Source organism: Hippichthys cyanospilos, chromosome 3 (assembly GCF_059441005.1).
Source record: "Hippichthys cyanospilos isolate Australia breed blue-spotted pipefish chromosome 3, RoL_Hcya_1.0, whole genome shotgun sequence".
NCBI classification, from domain to species: Eukaryota; Metazoa; Chordata; class Actinopteri; order Syngnathiformes; family Syngnathidae; genus Hippichthys; species Hippichthys cyanospilos.
The window spans coordinates 9,679,030-9,698,332 of record NC_142371.1 but is presented as its reverse complement, the minus strand read 5'-3'; the positions used below and the strand labels follow the sequence as shown (position 1 = coordinate 9,698,332).

At 41.6% G+C, this 19,303-nt stretch overlaps 2 protein-coding genes across 10 annotated transcripts in view; one reads left to right on the top strand and one right to left on the bottom strand.

Moving 5' to 3' along the window:
- The window catches only part of oxr1a (oxidation resistance 1a), a 176,655-nt gene extending 172,079 nt beyond the window's left edge, over positions 1 to 4,576 (top strand). For all 9 annotated transcript variants that reach the window (XM_088411797.1, XM_088411795.1, XM_088411793.1 and 6 more), the window contains 4 exons: positions 1,944 to 2,096; positions 2,197 to 2,292; positions 2,640 to 2,713; positions 2,797 to 4,576. In XM_088411797.1, coding sequence (XP_088267923.1) covers positions 1,944 to 2,096; positions 2,197 to 2,292; positions 2,640 to 2,713; positions 2,797 to 2,932 — 459 coding nt within the window. In that variant the 3' untranslated portion in view covers positions 2,933 to 4,576. The remainder of the gene's footprint in view (positions 1 to 1,943; positions 2,097 to 2,196; positions 2,293 to 2,639; positions 2,714 to 2,796) is intronic.
- A 2,733-nt stretch (positions 4,577 to 7,309) lies between these two features.
- sqlea (squalene epoxidase a) lies at positions 7,310 to 17,702 on the bottom strand. The gene is made up of 11 exons (XM_088411798.1): positions 17,285 to 17,702; positions 15,464 to 15,710; positions 14,947 to 15,124; positions 14,443 to 14,539; positions 14,245 to 14,358; positions 13,870 to 14,041; positions 10,978 to 11,073; positions 10,745 to 10,887; positions 8,951 to 9,047; positions 8,779 to 8,866; positions 7,310 to 8,686 (listed from the first exon to the last, which is right to left on the bottom strand). Exons 1-11 carry the CDS (start codon positions 17,561 to 17,563, stop codon positions 8,494 to 8,496), a joined length of 1,704 nt encoding a protein of 567 aa, XP_088267924.1. The 5' UTR covers positions 17,564 to 17,702; the 3' UTR covers positions 7,310 to 8,493.
- Between the last annotated feature and the right edge of the window lie 1,601 nt (positions 17,703 to 19,303).

Genomic DNA, 19,303 nt, shown 5'->3' with positions numbered 1-19,303 from the left:
AACCTCACCTTCTTACTGCTGTTTACCAACAGCGCTCAAAGGGAGCTTTGCCTTGAGAAATGTTGGGCTTGCAAGGGAGAGATGGGACTGGGTGCGCTGACTAATTGACAGCCTAGACTAAATCATGACCTAAATCATTTCAATGGAATGCCGAGTTATGCTAAATAAACTTAGCAAATCGAAGCTAATACATCACAAACCTGAAAATCGATAGGAGGATGCCCGTAAACACTACTATTCCAATTGCAATTCGTAGGAGGTGTGTACATGACTGGGCCGCCTGTGTATGCTACTGTGCCAGAGCGACTACGTCAGATTCACCAAGTTGCATCAATAGTCTCTGCTCATCCAATGAGAGAAGACAAACAGCCAAATTGTGCAGATCCCAGTGTTTACCTTAATATGGTGCCACACAGCTGGTTTTTGCCCCAAATTCAAGCTTTCAAGAAGCATGCATTAAAATGTCAAAATAATCACTTGCTTATATGGACGTCATTAGTAGGCACTCATTTAAACAATTTATCATCCAAAAAAAAAGTTGATTTCGGGTTGAGTACTTTTTTAAAGTCCTTTTTCGAGTGTTCCTTTGGAATAGTAGTTCATAAACTTGGTCTTGCGGGGTCCATAACATCTGTTTTTGGGTCTTAAGAGGAACATGTACCTGAAACTAATAATTCTGTCACCCTTGAACACAATGTATGAATAGACATTAAATCTTTTCAACTTTCTTGTACCTGTCCTCTGCACAACTGCTTTGTGTTTTTCTGCTGGATTATTTTCAGCAGTTTAGATAGAACAACAGACATTTAGGCGCCCTGATGACTGCCCTGTCCATGTGCAGAATAAGAGAAGAGATTTTGACAACAATAACAACACTGCTGAAGTGGTAGTTCCCTCTGACAGATGGCTGAAAATGTGTGAAAGCTGAGACATGCTGTTCCACTGCTCAACTTAAAAAAAAATAAAATAAAATAATTGAGGACCATAATCTTTTTTTTTAAATGAACAAATCTAGAGCAATCACCAGATGCAAACATGCCTCGCGGCGCTGTGAGCGGTATGGAATAGCATTGATGTAATGTGACCAAAAGATTAGTATGTGCTAGGATGTTTTGGAGATTGAAAAGAGAAAATGTGCTACACCTCCTTTTTGAAACATTGGCATTTAATGACAAAATAACAGTAACAGCGATTAGCTTTCTGAGCACTTTTCAGAACAATACAAGATTGAAATTATTATTTATTATGGCAGTACATTCAAATCACCAGGAGGAAGCAGGTAACTGGGAGATATGCATGCACAGATCTGGATCATCTGCCTCTAGTGCTGCTGCATGTGTGTTGTAGGCCCTGCAGGCATTTTGCTTTTACACACAGTCGCGCGCCTCCAAATGAGTCCCAGTTGGCACGTTGACCGATAGATTGCCAATATGCGACTTCCTGCAATCACCCTGAGGATGTAAGCGGGCAGCGCAGAGGCGAGCCAAGTGGAGCCTCATCTGCTCGAGGCATCGTTTTGAGGACGCTCATTACAGCGCCGCCAGCAGAATGTGCTGAATCAACAAGAGGCCACAGTCTGATTAACTATTCAAGAGTGAATACAGTTTGCAGGCTGTTGTACCTAGCAGTAAAGGGTAAATCTTAAGGGTTTTTCTTTATTTTTTTTTCTTCTTCTTTCCTTAACGGAAAACTGCTAGTCCCGTGCAGGTGTTAAGAAGTCAAACAAACTTGTTTTTAAGACTTCATTGCGAAAGCAACAGGCGCTCTCATGTGGTGTTCCATTTCCCTTTCTCCAGGGACATCACTGGCTGTTTGCGACCATGTTAGTCTTCTTTAAATGGCAGATGGTGTTCAAAGGTCGCTGCAGATGTAATTGAGCATGGGTCGCTGTGGCCTTTTTAGGCTTTCATTGCCTTTTGTGTCTCCCACTTTCCGTCGGGTAGCTTGCGAGGAACCTGCCACCGCGGACCATCGGTTACCCGTGGACGCTTGCCTTTGGCACATCGAAACATGGCATGAGCATCAAGACGCTGTACAGAGCCATGCAGGGACAGGACACCCCGGTGCTCATGGTCATTAAGGATAGTGACGGGCAGGTATGCTTTGTAAGTTTGCAAGTTTAGTACACCGCTACAGAATTGGGCCCTCTGAGTTTGTTTTTTGTTTTGTTTTTTTTCCCCCCCCCACTCACTCTAGGTTTTTGGTGCCCTCGCGTCAGAGCCCTTTAAAGTCAGCGATGGCTTTTATGGCACCGGAGAGACCTTCCTCTTCACCTTCAATCCTGAGTTTGAGGTACACACTGCTAATTAATTACAGGTTGTGTAACATTCAAATGGCATGAAGATTGTATGGTTAAAAATGGAATCGTACGTAAGCAGCATCTGTAAAAAGCAAAAGCGTGTGGAAAAAATGAGTCCAAAGACTGCTTTAGGTACCAGGCGAACTGCTCCAATGAAATCGTCTAACTTAAGTAGGCTGTGAAGTTTGTTCATTTTTATTGTCTGCAAGATCTGATGTTTATTCAGGTGCCGCATACGTTGTCATTGGGTTAATGAGTATTGTAAAGAGTTTATTAACCAATGTCAACAGGGACGTCATGCAATATCATCCGATTATATGCACTATTGTGTCTACAACAGGTGTACAAATGGACTGGTGACAACATGTTCTTCATCAAGGGAGATATGGACTCCTTAGCCTTCGGTGGCGGAAGGTGAGTCCCCCGACCCCCATGGATAGAACTTTTGAGCAGTGGGAAACATTTGGAGCACGCAACTTAAATTTCTTTTCTCCCAGCGGCGAGTTCGGTCTCTGGCTGGACGGCGATCTTTACCACGGCAGGAGTCACTCATGCAAAACATTCGGGAACCCCATGCTGTCGAAAAAGGAAGATTTCTATGTGCAGGACATAGAGATCTGGGCTTTCGAGTAACAACTTGGGCGCACCGCAGGGGAAACAGACAAGTCCTGCATTAAGGCAGAGTGAGGAGCACTCCTCCTTAGAACCATGGCGATGTCCCAACCCTGAATGTGCATCACCGGGGCTCCCTAGGCAGGAAGCCCTCTATGGGATGCTCGTTGTGCGTTACTACTGCAGTTACTCTGGAGCTTTTTTCTCTCTCTCTCTCTCTCTCTCGCTCTCTCTCTCTCTGTGGAAATACTACCTTTTCGTGTATCTTGTTATGGCCTCGTGCAGCGTCTTTGCAGCGTAGGAGGGAGTGTCAAGAGGTGCGAATCTCGGTGTAAAGGGATTACGAAGAAGACTGTGCTATACCGCCCTAGCGGCGTTCCCAGCAGCTACTCGCCTTTTGCCCATGCAGTAGGACATTACTCACTAAGCGAACGAGGAAGCAAGGAGAAACACATTCCTATCCACGCGGCGATAGCGTTGTATCCAGAGCAAGTGATCTTGTTGGGATAACTGCAAAGGCTACTGGAACATGAAGGTGAAGACGGAAGGGAACGATTTGGCTTGTTTATTTTGTTCCGTTTGGTTTTTCCTCCTACAGTCCAATTTCAGGTTGTCCTCTTGAGGCTAAACTAATGGCGTATATTGTGTGTGGTAGTCCTCCTGTCGTTCACAGTCCTAGCACACCATCTGAAAGCACACAGCTATAACCAGATCAGCCATCGTCGTAATGTTCTGTTCAGTGGGTGTACGTGTGAGTCCAGCTAACACCGGCTGTACTGTTAGTAGACAGTAATATGTTGCAATAGATTTTGTGGAATATGCAAATAACTGTCCTGTGACCTCAAATAGCCCCGCCAGGGCCCGCGGCACTTTGCCCGCCCCCCCGTGGCGCTTTCAAGAGATGAGCGTGTAAAGCTTGTACGTCTTAATACACAATTGCTTTTCTGGCTGTCAGTTGAAAAGCCTGAGACGTGCTCAACCGTTTTACATGCATATATGAAAATTATACATATATATCGGTATGTATGATTATATAGATGTGTATATAATCATATATATTTTGCTGTTAAGTGTGACAGTGATCTATTTGTGCTGACATTTCAGCTGTTACAATATAATGTATATTATCCTGTAAATGATGCTATATACAGTAAATATATATGACGAAGTGTGGATTGGTGGGTTTGCTTCTAGCACTTTAATCTCGTGTAAAAGCCTCAAGGCCAGGTTCTTAGATTCTATTAGCAGTAGCTGTACAGTACTTTTTTTGTTGAGGTCATAAGATGTTAATTGTTAGTAGAACGCTTGCTGCTACCAATATCAAAGAGGTTATGCCCGGACGCTCTGTGTTCAAAAGGAGGGCCACTCTGAGGTGGGAAGCGGGGTGCAACGTGGTTCGGTCCAGCCACGGGGGGTGGCCTTCAATGCCCGCGGGCAGCCGAGTGAGTCTCGGACAGGTAGGTATGCTTGACCCGAGACGCTGCCTGATTCTCACGCGAGGGCCATCGCCCCGCCACCATCCCCCTCTGGTCTTCCGCACCAGTATTTATGTCCTTGTGGAGAGTCACAAAGAATAATATGGGTAATTCTTCCACTTATTTCACCTGAATATCATGTATCAGTCATGTATAAATTAATAAAGATTAATTAATGGTTACAACCAGGCGTATGTTGACGTTGGTCATCTTTCTACGTACGATTCAATCGCACTTGCATATTTTAGCCCTTTTGAAAATTTTAGCTTATTGAGCTGCCTGCCATTTGGTATGTAGACTTCATAAATACATATATATATATATATATATATATATATATATATATATATATATATACAGTGGTACCTCGGTACTCAACCATAATCCGTTCCGAGGTGGTGGTTGAGCACCGATTTGTTCAAACACCGAAACAATTTTTCCCATAAGAAATAATGGAAACTATTTTAATCCGTTTTTACCATTAAGAAAAATACCTAAAATATTATAAGAACATGTATCTAAACAACAATGAGGACGTAAATGTGCACAAGCGGTACATGATAAAGATATATAAAGCATTATTAAGCATTTTGTATAATTTACTTACGTTTTGGAGAGTGGCTGATGGCATACGGGAATGGATGCGGCGAGGACGGGAGGGAGGGTTAATCCTTGGAAGGGGAATCCCCTTTCATGATGACGCTAGGTGAAGCGCCTTCAGGGGTTTTCTCCCTTCTCTCTCTCTTCTGTGGAGGTAAATCTGGCTGGGCAGTAGCCTTCCTCTTTTCTTTAAGAAGGAACCTGTCCATTGTAAGTTGCTTCTTCTGCCTTTTTTGCACAATTTTTCGGAAGTGCGCCATAACAGTCTCATTGAAAATGATCACAGCACGATTAGTGACTGTGGTATCAGGATGGTATTTTTCAACAAACGCCTGCAACTCACCCCACTTAGCACACATGTCATTGATCACTGCACTGGAAGCCTCCTCTCTTACATTCTCATCGTCTGAGGATTCCTGCTCCTGAAGCAAATCTTGCTGCTGCTGTTGTTGCAGGTGCAATAACTCTTCCGTGGTTAACTCGGAAGAGTGGCCTTCCACAAGCTCATCAATGTCCTCCCTGCTGACCTCAATGCCCAAACTTTTTCCCATGGAAAGAATGTCCTCCATGACAGCATTTTCTTCAGTAGTACATGTACCAACAGGAATAACAGCAGAAGTGCTTGGAACAGCCTCATACTGGAAACCCTCGAAGTCCCTTTCAGGTGCACACTCAGGCCAAAGTTTTCGCCATGCAGAGTTTAATGTCCTACAAGTGATGTTACTCCAAGCTTGGTCTATTAAGTTAACACAATTGAGGATATTAAAGTGAAACTTCCAAAATTCTCCAAGGGTCAACTGGGTATCACATGTCACATCAAAACACTTTCGGAAGAGGGCTTTGGTGTACAGTTTTTTAAAGTTAGCAATTACCTGTTGGTCCATAGGCTGGAGTAAGGGAGTAGTATTGGGGGGCAAGAACTTCACCTTGATGAAACTGTATTCATCTGTTAAGTCATCCATTAGACCTGGAGGGTGGGCAGGGGCATTGTCCATCACTAAGAGGCATTTTAAAGGCAACTTATTTTCGATGAGGTATGCCTTAACTTGGGGAGCAAACACTTCATGGACCCATTCAGTAAAAAATTGTCTTGTGACCCATGACTTAGTGTTAGCTCGCCACATAACTGGTAACTTAGTTTTAATGATGTTATTTCTCTTGAATACACGGGGATTGTCTGAATGATACACTAATAAGGGCTTGATCTTGCAGTCTCCACTAGCATTGGCACACAATAACAGCGTTAGCCTGTCCTTCATAGGCTTGTGACCAGGCATTTTTGTCTCCTCCTTTGTGATGTACGTACTGGCCGGCAATTTCTTCCAAAACAGGCCAGTCTCGTCACAGTTAAACACTTGTTCAGGAACATACTCTTCAGCCTTGATGGTCTCGCTGAATTCTGTAACATATTTCTCAGCCGCTGCTTTGTCCGAACTGGATGCCTCCCCATGCCTGGTAACTTTATGAATTCCCGTTCTGTGTCTAAATTTTTCAAACCATCCCCTGCTTGCCTTGAAAGTAAATGAACTAGCACTTTCACCTCCAGTAGTTTTCAATAGATCTTCGTAAATTTGAAGAGCTTTTTCGCGGATGAGAGCTTCACTAATGCTGTCCCCTGCCAACATCTTTTCCTTGGTGAAGATAAGAAGCAACTTTTCCATTTCTTCCATTATCTGAGGCCTTTGCTTACTAATTGCTGTCACTCCCATTGCAACATCAGCTTTCTTTAACACTTCCTTATGCTTCAAGATAGTGGAAATGGTTGACTTTGCCATTTTGTACTTCGATGCGAGGTCGGACACCCGTAGACCACTTTCATATTCTGCTATTATTTCTTTCTTCCGTTCGATAGTGGTCCTCACTGTTTTTCTCTTTGCCTTCCCCTTATCACGATCTCTCTTAGGACCCATCATTAAGGGCTAGCGCAACAGAAAAAAGTTGAAAATTGGAAAGAAATACGTACGCAAACAAACTGCGTAAGCCTTACTCCGTTGGCGGTCTGAGTTGAACTGGCGCTTGAACTGGCCGAAAAGAGCCGAGGAGCGCGTTCGGGTCGGCCGAAAAGAGCCGAGGAGCGCGTTCGGCTCGGCTCGGCTCGGCTCGGCTAGGCTCGGCTAGTCGAGCACCTAGGCTCGGCTAGTCGAGCACCGAAAATCTGATTGAGGTCCGATGCATTACCTACTTGATTTTTTTGGTCGAGCACCGATTTGGTCGAGTATAGAGGCGTTCAAAGACCGAGGTACCACTGTATATATATATATATATATATACTTATATTACATTTCCAGTGATCTAGGCATCATTTACAAGTCCAAGAGAGCAATAGTATTTATTTTGAGCACGTAAGTTTACTTAAGCTTTGTCTAAGGTCATTCCACTGAATTTTTAATGAGCTACATTTAGAATGGCAAATCCATATCTCCAGATATGTCTGTGAGAGTAATGTAAAAGTAATGCAGAAGTAGTGTTAATTCCTCGTATTTCCCATACAGTAATATTATGTTACTAATTACTTGGAAATGACAGTAATAAGTAAAAAAATGCATTACTGTTTAGGAGTAACTGGCCCAACAATGTGTGTGATGTGTGGCTAAAATCAGTCAACTGACCTTGTTCACAATGAAAGCTATTTGTTTTCACAGGATCAAATTGTGTAGGTATGTGTAAATGTAACGGGTCCACAGAACTAAGGTTTGTTGATTTGTCCGTTAAAAGTTCAGCCAACGCCAAGACTTTATACAAATTCTTTCAGTGTTGTCAACATTGACGCAGGCATTTAAACATAGTGAGTTTTTGTACAGTGTGTTAACAGATGTAAAACCATATTTGTTTTGTTTTGATTAGCGTTGCATTTCCAAATTAAAGCCTAAAACTAAGTAGCCTGGGGTTAGTGTGTAACACATCGGTAAACAGTATCAGAATACGGGTGGAGTACATCCTGAATTGGTTGTCAGCCAATCACAGGGCACACAGACACAACCACCGCTCACAATCACACTGTAAACCCTCCTGATGGTAAAACAGCTACAGCTTGGCTACAGCCGACACTGGTGTTGGCTACCATAACTAATATTGATACCTTGAAATATGGCCAGGTATCAGCCCGATAACTGGTAACCGTACCTGCCCATCTCTATACAGGATCCTTCTTTGCAAGTTGCATTTTCCCCGTGTATTAAATGTGGAGTAATAGGCACTACAATTAAAAGACATGGCACACTAACCTGTATGAAAAACACTACTAAAATGTTAAGCAAGTTACAAAAGGAAAATACATATGTGTTTTAATACCAAGGTTGAAAATGAGGGCAGAATGTGTGTAGTCCCCACCCCACTGACTTGTGCAAATCTCAAATATGAATGTACAGTGAACAATTGTCGTCCTTAGGCAAAGTCATGTGCAAAATAAACGTGTCACATGAAGGCCTGTGATAAGCATCACTTTTTTTTTTTTTCTGTGCGACATGGAGACTGAGTCCTGCCCCCGTGCATCCATGGGAAGGCCTTTCAGTACAGCAGGTGCCTGATCTCAAAGTAGATGAGGGGGAACATGACAGTACAGGCTCGGAAGAGGATGGCTCCACATTTCAATAAAGCTTTGTGTTTGGTGCGCCACGACTCAGACTTGAAGTTGAAGTAGATTGCATACAAGGCCACAGCGAAGAAATGACCAATGAGAATCATTGGTTTGGGTGACAAACTGGTAAAAAAAAAGATGAATAAAGATGTAATGATTCATTGACAGCATGGAACAAGTGCAATACCACTACAGTAGGATAGGACCAATCTTACACTGAGAGGAGTCCGACCGGTCCAGCGATGCACTCTCCTCCAAGTTTGAAGTACTGAAAACAGGCTTTCCTCAGCTCATGCAGTGACTCTGGTCACACCAAAATGAAGAAGAAAAAATGACTTGCATATATTTGCAAGCTAATAACAATATTTGTCGGCTACAGACGCTCACCATCTGTGGCTGCGAACAGCTCGTACAAGGCCTGGGCCAACACGTTCACCACAAAAGAATGAGATGATTTGCGCTCCCAGTGGAATTTTTTCTTTGCCTAATCAGATGGGGGGGGGGGGGGGGGGGGGTGACGACATCACAGACTTCAACGAAGGAAAAAAAGATTTCAGAACGCGCTTGCAGAGAATGAATTGTATTTGTCGGCAGCCTTAAAAGGCAACAGCACTGATTGTGAATTATAATTTTTCTACAGTATATGTGCCATGAGTCAAAGGCAAATACTATAACCAAACTCTGGGACCAAACCTGTGGCCTGTCATAAAATTGATGTCTGCTTTGTGGCCCTGTTAACCAGCCCATAAAATACATGCAAAATGCAATTTTAAATCAACCCACAAGAGGGCAGCTGCATTGTCGATGACTTTTCTCTTAAAGCAATATTACTAGTTCCAAAAAAAAAAAAATACAATTAACAACCGGGAAGTTGATTTCCTTCCACCATTGAGGGAGCGTCTCGACTGGCTTAAAAGTATTGTGTGTAATATTTAGACCGTTTTTCATTACAGCCAGAAGAAGGAGCTGCAGGTGCTGCATTTACCAATGTCCTTAGCTATAACAAACATGGCCGCCTCCGGAGAAGTGCCACCCCTCATGCAATATAATTTAATGATAACTAGACCTATGACTATACTTAAAACATAATCATAGTCATTAAGAACACATTCATTGCAAGTTTTTGAAAATTACAATCATTTGATTGATTCCTTTTTATTGAAAAACGGCCCGAATCTTTTCACACTGTCCCTTTAAGATGTGAAGATTGTGCAACAAGGAGCAACCACGGACTATCTTAAATCGATGGACGTCAGTATCCTTGATGACCTATGAAAATGGGAGTGTACTAGCACGACCGCCAGACTTCAACTTAAATATTGTGTCATTACTATATTATTGTAGATGTTTTGCCCAGTGTTTTATTGGGGGCAGTGCTGTATTTCATAAGGAAAAAGTACTTCTTTAATGCAGGCACGTCATCCGCCATTTAAAGCTGTGAATTAAATTTCTTTTATTAAGATCAAAACCTTTTCTGATTATGATGACTTATTTTTCTGTTTGGGGAATACAAAAGTTCAGTAAACATTTATTTTCAACCATATGCCATATTTCAAATCAACCCTGAACTGGTAAAAATATTGTTGAATAGGTTTCCCTATTATTGAATTCATCAGATCAGAGAACATTTGATGGTGGTGACAGTTCGTGTTTATTTCCCTGTATTTAAATGTAAAGGTTAAGTGAATATCAAATTCTCAGTGATATGTCATGTTTCAACTGAAACCAAAGACGTGTTAAAAAAAAAAAAGAATGCTAGGCTAAAAATTCGCTGCTAAATGGCCAAACACATTTTTAACACACCTAAATCTTTCGCCCAAATAGTCTTTGCAACCTGTCTTTTGACACCCTATATAGAATGCGGATCCCTTTTTGAGTTGAAATGGTTAGGTTCACTTCTTCATAGTGCTTTCTATCGCAAGTGTGCCAACGTCCCTCATTGGGAATTTCATTTTATTATTACATATACACAACCAATCCAGAATAAATTTCAACTTTTGGTACATGCACAAGGATCGTGGCAGTTGACAGGCCACATAAAACGATGCGGCGGGCCGGATCTGGCCCCAGTCCTAGAGTTTGACACGTGGTCTAACAGATCTCTGTAAGTGCTTGGTGCTTAGTCATGTGAGTTTGAGATTTAAGGTTCAACAAAACTGAGCAATTCTGGGCTGCTTTCACCTGTAACACGGCGCCGTCGTCGTACAGCTGCGGAATGTTCCGAATCAGGCTTCTCCAGATGCGGACGTCGTTGAGCGCCACGCTCATCCCTCCTCCAGTCAGAGGGTGCCTCATGTTGTAAGCGTCACCCAGGAGCAACACGCCTGCGCACCACAAAGACACAACACGCATGGAACCGTCTGCGCACAAACGAACTAACAGTAGAAATGGGCCGCTTCCATGTGAGTCGGTACCTGGCTTGTTGACAGGAGAGGGCGGGAGGAAGCTGGCAGGCATGGACCTGACACGGTCGTTCTGTAGCGCCTCCATGAAAGGTTCCTTCAAATGCCCTGAAGAGATCACAGATCCCTCAGCCACCTTGCCAGAAGGTTGCACGCCGAGTACAAGTGCGGGATATCTAAACGTGCCCCATCAATATAAGCGGCGCCCCCATTTCAGATGGACCCCTGAAGGTTACAGCTTTCAGAGTGCACCTCTGATATTTCAGATGAAAAGCCGGAGCTGGCATGAACGCAGCGCCTTCCGTCACAAGAAGACTTAATCCCCTACGTATTGCACACTATTAATTATATCGGCCTCACATTAAAGACACAAAACACTCAATTCTTTGCCCTCAAATTGTATGCACTTTTGAGTGATCATATCATTTGTAAAATTTATGAAAAAAGAAAGAGCTGGCAAAAAAAAGAAAACAACAATGGAGATTACGGTTCAGTGCAGTTTACATGTTCAAAGGGAGTAGGAAGAGTTACAAAATGTATCTATTCCTACCACTTGCTTTCTATTTTGAACTCATATTTTGTTAGTACAGGAGTTGGTTATTCATATGCATCCATTTTCTACAGCCGCTTATCTTCACAAGGCTTGCAGGCTTGCTGGTACCTTTCCCAGCTGGCTTCGGGCAGTAGGCGGGGGACAGCCTGAACTGGTTACCAGCCAATCACAGGGCACACAGTGACAAACAACCACTCATGCATCCAATCACACCAATACACCAATAGTATGTCCAATACAACTGCCATGCATGTTTTTGGAGCGTGGGAGGAAGCCAGAGTGCCGGGATAGAACCCACGCGGGCTCGGGGAGAACATGCAAACTCCACACGGGAAGGCCGGAGCCTGGTGGATTTGAACTATATACAGCGGACCCCCGGGTTACAGCGTCCCTGGCTTACGTTATTTTCATGTTGCGATGTGGAATACTGAGGGTTTTTTTTCATGCCCTCCAAGGTATTTTCCCCGCTTTGCGACAAAAACAACTGTCATGACTCTAGGGAGTAGGCTGTATTTGTGTTGTTTTGTCTCCATCTGTAGGCGATTTTAGGTAAGTGCATTTGTTTTCTGTTGCCGTCAACTGTCTCCCTGCAACACATCACTACAATGCTGCGATTGGCCGGCCACACTCGTTTCAAAATGGTGGAATGGTAAAACTATCACGGTTACAAAACCGTATTTATAGTGCATTTTACTGATTAAATCAAACTTGACTGGGTTCGCCATGGGTCCCAAGATTGCTCGTGATGTTAAAGAAAGAAGATGATTTATGTGGAAATGAAGCTGGATATAAGAAATATGAAACTAGCCTAGCATGGGCTACCCTTACTAGGGAATATGAGCATAAGAAGCACCATTGAAAGGTAAATAAATCCTTTCTAATTTTTTTATGTATGATGTTTTCTGATTGTAAAGATGAATATTAAATATACGTAGCACTCACTATACTATTTTGATACCAAATTTTAATATGTATGTACAATTTTGATGTTTTTACTTGATGTTCTAAACTCATTAGCTATTTTTTCGCCACATGATAGAGTGGCCCCCCTTTTTACGAGATTAATCCGTTCAGCGGTTGGGATCGAATTGCCAATTCGCTGTATGGCGGGCAATCCAAAGCTATGGTATTTAGCTAATGCATGTAGAATACCAGGTAAAAACATAAAAATTGTATACACATATTAAAAATTGGTATGAAAATAGCGTAGTAAGTGCTACTCATATAATATACATGCATACAATTAAATAACATAAATAAAAAATATATAAAGGATTTATTTACCTTGGACGTGACACACGCTTGTTATGGCCATATTCCCTAGTGAGGGTAGCCTAGGCTAGGCTAGGCTAGCCTTCTTCGTATTTCTTGATTATCTCCAGCTTCGTTTCGATACAAATCATATTCTTACTTCACTCTTTGACATCACTACCAATCTTGGGACTTGTGGAGAACCAATTTAAGTTTTTATTAAGCACTAAAATGCATAATAAATACGATATTGAAAGCACTCTCACACGAGATCAGGTCGTTCGGCAGCTGTCTTTCTGACCCCGTGCGCTGACCAATAGCAGACCAACATCTTTGTGACCTCATCACACTGACCAATATTAGACCAGTATTTTAAGGAGTGGAGACGTTGACCAATAGCAGACCAGCATTCTAGTGATGCGTTGCAGCGGAGGCAATTTGACTAGACACCAATAGAAAATACGGTAAAGTAACGTAATGTAAGCCAAGGACGCCGTAACCCGAGGGTCCACTGTGTGTGTGTGTGTGTGTGCGTGTGCGTGTGTGTGTTTATATATATATATATATATATTTTTTTTTCTACATGTGACAAACTTCTCCAAGATCTTATTCATCTTGTAAATAATGTGTATATATATTTCTAATACTAGATTTTTAAGAGGCACTCACAGGTTGCATGTAGTCATCGCGCAAATGACTACCAAAGCCCCACACCAGCTAACACATCATAAATGAAGGTATAAATAAAGAAAAAAATATTCTTAATCCTGGTAAAATTATTACTTTCGTGTCTTTGTCTGTGCATGTTTCTTCTTTTTTTGCCTGATGTCATACTACCTTCACAATGTGAAGTGAAAAAGTTCCTCAACCTGGACCCTTTCATTCAGTGATCTCTGTTATTTTCAAATTATTGTTACAGTATAGTACTACATTGTTATCACAAATCTTTTGAAATTTGGATTAGGAAAGACATCTTTATAAGCAAATGCCAAAATGATTTGAGGAAGTGGCTCAATGAATGCCCTGTTGAAATAGTAGTGTGGATTTTCATTTTAGCCAGCATTTGCTGGTATGTAAGTGGTTGCATGCCTCGTATTTACCTGGCAGCTGAGGGTGCACCTTTTCGGCCAAATACTGCGGAAGGTCACGTGGCATCTCCCCCCTTATATCCACAAGCACTCTAGTGTGGCTGGAGGAAATCTGATAGACGAGCACAGGGCTTGGGTTGGCCAGCACCAATTCCGCATGATTGGCTTTAAACTGGGGGCAGTCCTGGTAAGTACAAGTCAGTCAGATAAATAACGTAAAGCTGCATCAAATTGTCCCATATCATGAATATGCTGTCCCATTCCATTTCTCAGGTGTCTCAGGAGTCATACTGCATAGTTCAAGTTGTGTGTGTGTGTGTGTGTGTGTGTGTGTGTGTGTGTGTGTGTGTGTGTGTGTGTGTGTGTGTGCGTGTATGTGGGAGGCACCTTCATGAGACATCCAACAAAATGAGAAGTAATGTGAGCTTTCCCAGACCCCAGATTCTTTCTGAATTTGGAGAAACATCCATCAGCCACCACTGTCAAGGCCGCATGCAATTCCTAGAAGACATTATCATCAGCAACTTTACACTCATTTAAAAATAAATAATAATACATACAAGGCAATCAGTTTCCTTTTCGCACCTTCATGTCCCCGGTGTGTTTATCCTTGTACTGAATTCCTGTTACACAGCCATCTTCTTCCTGCAAACTGGTCACGGTGCCTTCTATGAATGTGACACTAGGGGACGCAAATGGACAAATGACAGTAAGCACTACTGTCTACTCATCGGTGTTCATATTCAGCTTTCATTGTATGCTTTTGAGCATTCATTTGATATCCATCGTAAAGGTCGACTGCCACCTTCTTTATCCTCACTAAGACTATTCAGTCCAGCAGTACAATTTCTAGGGCACACTAGTGGAACAACTGTCATACGAGTAAAGATTCTTTTTCCCACTACAAGAAATGTAGTGCATTTATGAGCATTTATTCAATATCAGCTTCCAATCTGTTGTTCTAATTACGTGTCAAATCATATTACTTAGTGAGAATAAAGAATATATCCTCGGCTGATTTCAAATAAATGCTAAAATGGATTTCCATAATACACTCCCCAAAAATATTTTTTTTCTGAGGACGCTTACTTGGGCTCAGCCTGAGCAGCCCTCCGCAGGCCCATGATGAATCGGCCGTGGTGGAAAGCACGTCCGCACTGGACGTTTTCCTCCTCCTGAGGGTAGGGGATCTCCACCTCCGTGCTGCTCTCCATGTCATGGATCACATAACCATTCACCAAATGGGCGTCGAGACCTTCCACCGCGCCTGACGTAGAATCGGGATGGTATCGTTTCTTTCAGATCAAATAACTCACGATGAAAATGAGCAATGGTGACTGATGATCGATTGCTGTGATTAAAGCGACAATATGTCATAACCGGCCCAGGACCGGCCCAAGCCAATACAAATATGGTTTAGATGAACTGCAAATCCAATCCTATTGTTTGCCAGTAGGTTTAAGATATGAAGAGCCTTTGCACAGTAATACAACGCGTGCAAATGACAAATGACAGGTTATCAGCTCTTTAACATATCAGCCTACGGCAGCCTATACGATGGATGAAGTTACAATGGTTAGCCTCGGCTCACTTGCGCGTCACTGACCTTCAAGGCCCAGCTCTTTGAGCGCTCTATAGCCTCCAGGTTGCAAGAGCTCCCCTACGATCCTGTCGGGTTCCTTCAGATCCCTCTCCACCACCGTCACCAGGCGACCATCTCGCGCCAGTACGGCCGCCATTGCCGATCCCAGTACCCCAGCCCCAACGATCACCACATCTGGCTCGGTGTCTGTCCCGGCTCTCGCAGAGGACGTGGACGATCCATTAGCCACTTGTTTTCTTCTTCTCGGGCTCTACAAGGGAAATGACATATACAAGGGGAAAGGGCAAACACTTACCATATTTGTTTTAATACAATAATAGGCCATGTGGCAGCTATTGTTGACTGCAGGGAGGCTGTCCTCTGAATATAAAATGCTCTGAATATAAAATGCATGACATTTTGATGCATGTCGGTTCAGTGCTGCTGGAGTTGCCTTTGCACTAAGCTAAGCCATCAGGTTCGTCATCAGTGCTTCATTTTTTTCACATTTTAGCCTCGTTCCAAGCTATTAAATTCATCTCTTATCTGGAAATACACAATACCCCATTATGACAATGTGAAAAAAGTTTTAGGTGAAATCTCTGAATTTATTAACAGTCACCTTTGGCAAAAATTTGGATGGTTGTCCTACTGCAGTGCTTCTCAAATAGTGGGGCAGGCCCCCCTGGGGGGGCGCGAGGTGATGCCGGGGGGGCGCAGATGATCCCAGGAAAAAGGCTTTGCTTTTGTCATGTGGAATGTAATTGCAATAAAGTAGAAATTGTCATCATTTTCTTTTAGTTTCAGGCACTTTGGTGCACTTGCTTCTTTTTTTCTCCATTTTAGACTAAGCTATAACCCGTATAAACACGATAAAAATAATTCACAGTTGTTGAAAGTTGATTTATATTGCGTTTTTCTGTTGTTAATGTTAAAAGGATACAGGTAGGTATACTTAAACAATTTTCATCATTTCTCTTTTCTAGGAGGGGCCTGGCAAAATATAGTTGCGAAACACTTTCCTACTGGAAGTCTCATCTTTCTCCACTGAGGAACACTAACAGAGTCACCACTGGTTTCTTGTTCACCTCTCTGACCAACTGAGTCTAGACAGCCATCCAGCTCAAGGAAGAGTACCAGTGGTTCCAAATATCTTCCATTTATGAAAGATGGAGCCCACTGTGCTAACTGGAATGTTCAAAGCAGCGAATGTTTTTCTTTATCCTTCCCCAGAATTGTGCCTCAAAACAATCCAATCTCACAGGACTACAGACAATTCATTTGACTTCATGTTTGTTGTTTGTCACACACGGTCACTTGTTGGACCTTATAAAGACAAGTGTGTGCCTTTCCAAATCATGTCCTATCAACTGAATTTACCAAAGCTGGACTTCACTTAAGCAGTAGGAACATCTCAAGGTTGATTCTTGGAAAGAGAATGCACCTGAGCTACATTTTTTAGATACCTGGCAAAAGCTGTGAATAGTACTTATGTAAACATGATTTCTTATTTTTGTTTTATATAAATTCCAAAAATATCACCAAAAAAATCAGATTGTCATGATGGGTATACAATTTGGAACAAGGGTATAGTTACAAAATGTGGTAATATATATACATATATATATATATATATATATATATATATATATATATATATATATATATATATATATATATATATATATATATATATATATATATATATATATATATATATATATATATTTTTTTTTTTTTTTTTTTTTTTTTTTTTATTTGTACGTAATTTTCACCGCACAAATACGCACAACACCGTTTGTGGTGAGATTTAAAACGCCTTTTAACAACGTGGACAAATCTTACCTTTTGAGACGTGTTGTCCGCATTCCGACTCCCCTGCGTTGAACTTTGAGGGATGAGAAGGTTGACGCCAGGTAAGAGGGACAAGGCACTCAAAGGAGAACTTAACACACGAGAAATTCTGAACTTGTGGCCATGGAAATATTTGAAATAAGACAACAGCAGTCCGACTGACAGAAATATGACCAGGGCTGTGATGAGCTCTCTGTGAGCCAATGTCCAAATCGTTCCAGACTTTTTGTATAGATACGTGAAGCTGGCTAGTCCCAAAAACGTCCACATTTTGGAGATTAAATTAAAAAAGAAAAAAAAATCAAGAAACAAAATGATAAACTATTTGGACCGGGACACCGATTTCAACTGCCGATTGAAATCGACCAATTCATCTTCATTCACTGTTTAATCAATGAGCTCCAACATGTCAATGATGTCAACTTTTGTAACTCATGTTAATTTGGTTAGTTTGCCAACGCGAGGTATTCGAAATTTCGTATAATGACAAAGACGCTGACTCTTCTGATAGGATGCTTCCACAGAGTTCTTCCAAGCCACCAACCAGATGAGACGCACCAGTGAGCAGAGCTCACGCTATGTGTTGATTGGACGACAGAGGGAACGTAGCGCTTCACGCGTACGCTGATTGGATATTTGACTCTCTGGGCTAGTAGTATGATGTGATGTCAAGCAAAAGGTGCACGTTCACTCCTGAAGTCAACTGCCACAGGGACTCAAGCTAAGAACAAGCGGCGTATAATTGAACGAGTGGCGTTTTGCTTCCGGCAAATAAATTAGCTGTAAAATAATGTTTTGTTTAATTATTTTTAGGCAAAATGTCCTGCACGTCGACCTCATTACATATGCGAGTATAATACAATTTAACTACCTGGAAGGCTCATAAAATAGCATTCGTTGCCTGACCGTTCCTCAAATGACAAATAGTAATAAAAATCATCTTTTAAATCTGTGAAGTTCAGGTTTTAATTATCCCAACCAAATTTTGAAGCAGTTCCTGTTTTTATAAGTAGTTCCAATACACTTGAATTTAGTTTGTTGTTTCTATATTGTTATCCAGTCTTCTTTACACCCTCAAACAAACATACAAAAATAAAAACAATGGTATATTCTACGAGACAAAAGGAAGTTTCAGCATTTACATCTTCATGGCATTAGAACGCCAGAAGTAAGCTTCATTTATATTTCTGCGATGATAATTCAACTGATGCCGTGTGCTTTGTCAACAGGAGAGGGAATGTTTGACCCCCTGGTTAGAACTATTCTCAGTCCTGTTACTTCGTTGATTTTGCTCTTTTTAAAATTCTTCGTTTGGTTGATCATTTTAAAGAACTTTGAGCAGTTCCATAGGTGTATTGTCAGAATTGGTTGAAAAATGACAGAAACCTAAATTGTATTTTAATGGTATTTCAGTAAGTAACGTCACTGTCTGACAGGTCTAAAACACACAAAGCAAAAGTCCAAAAAGTCAACATTTTTAAATTAAGGCTCTCTAAACACATCAGCCACTAAATTAATGAATTTAATCAATATAAATCTATGTATTGAAAGCGTCTTAGGAAAAGTGAATTATATATATATATATATATATATATATATATATATATATATATATATATATATATATATATATATATATATATATATATATATAAACAGTGTTCTTTTCTTCGTATGCTTGGTTTTTGAGTCTATGAACTTAGAGTTGATGTGCCTTACTAAAACGCTCCAGTTTGGTCTCATCTGTCCAAAGGACATTCTCCCAGAAGCTTTGTGGCTTGTCAACATGCATTTTTGTAAATTCCAGTCTCGCTTTTTTATGATTTTTTTTTCAGCAGTGGTGTCCTCCTTGGTCGTCTCCCCGAAGAAAAGAACACTGTCCCTACGGTGAAACATGGAGGAGGCTCAGTAATGTTTTGGGGCTGCTTTGCTGCATCTGGCACAGGGTGTCTTGAATGTGTGCAAGGTAAAATTAAATCTGTAGACTATCAAGGCATTCTGGAGAGAAAT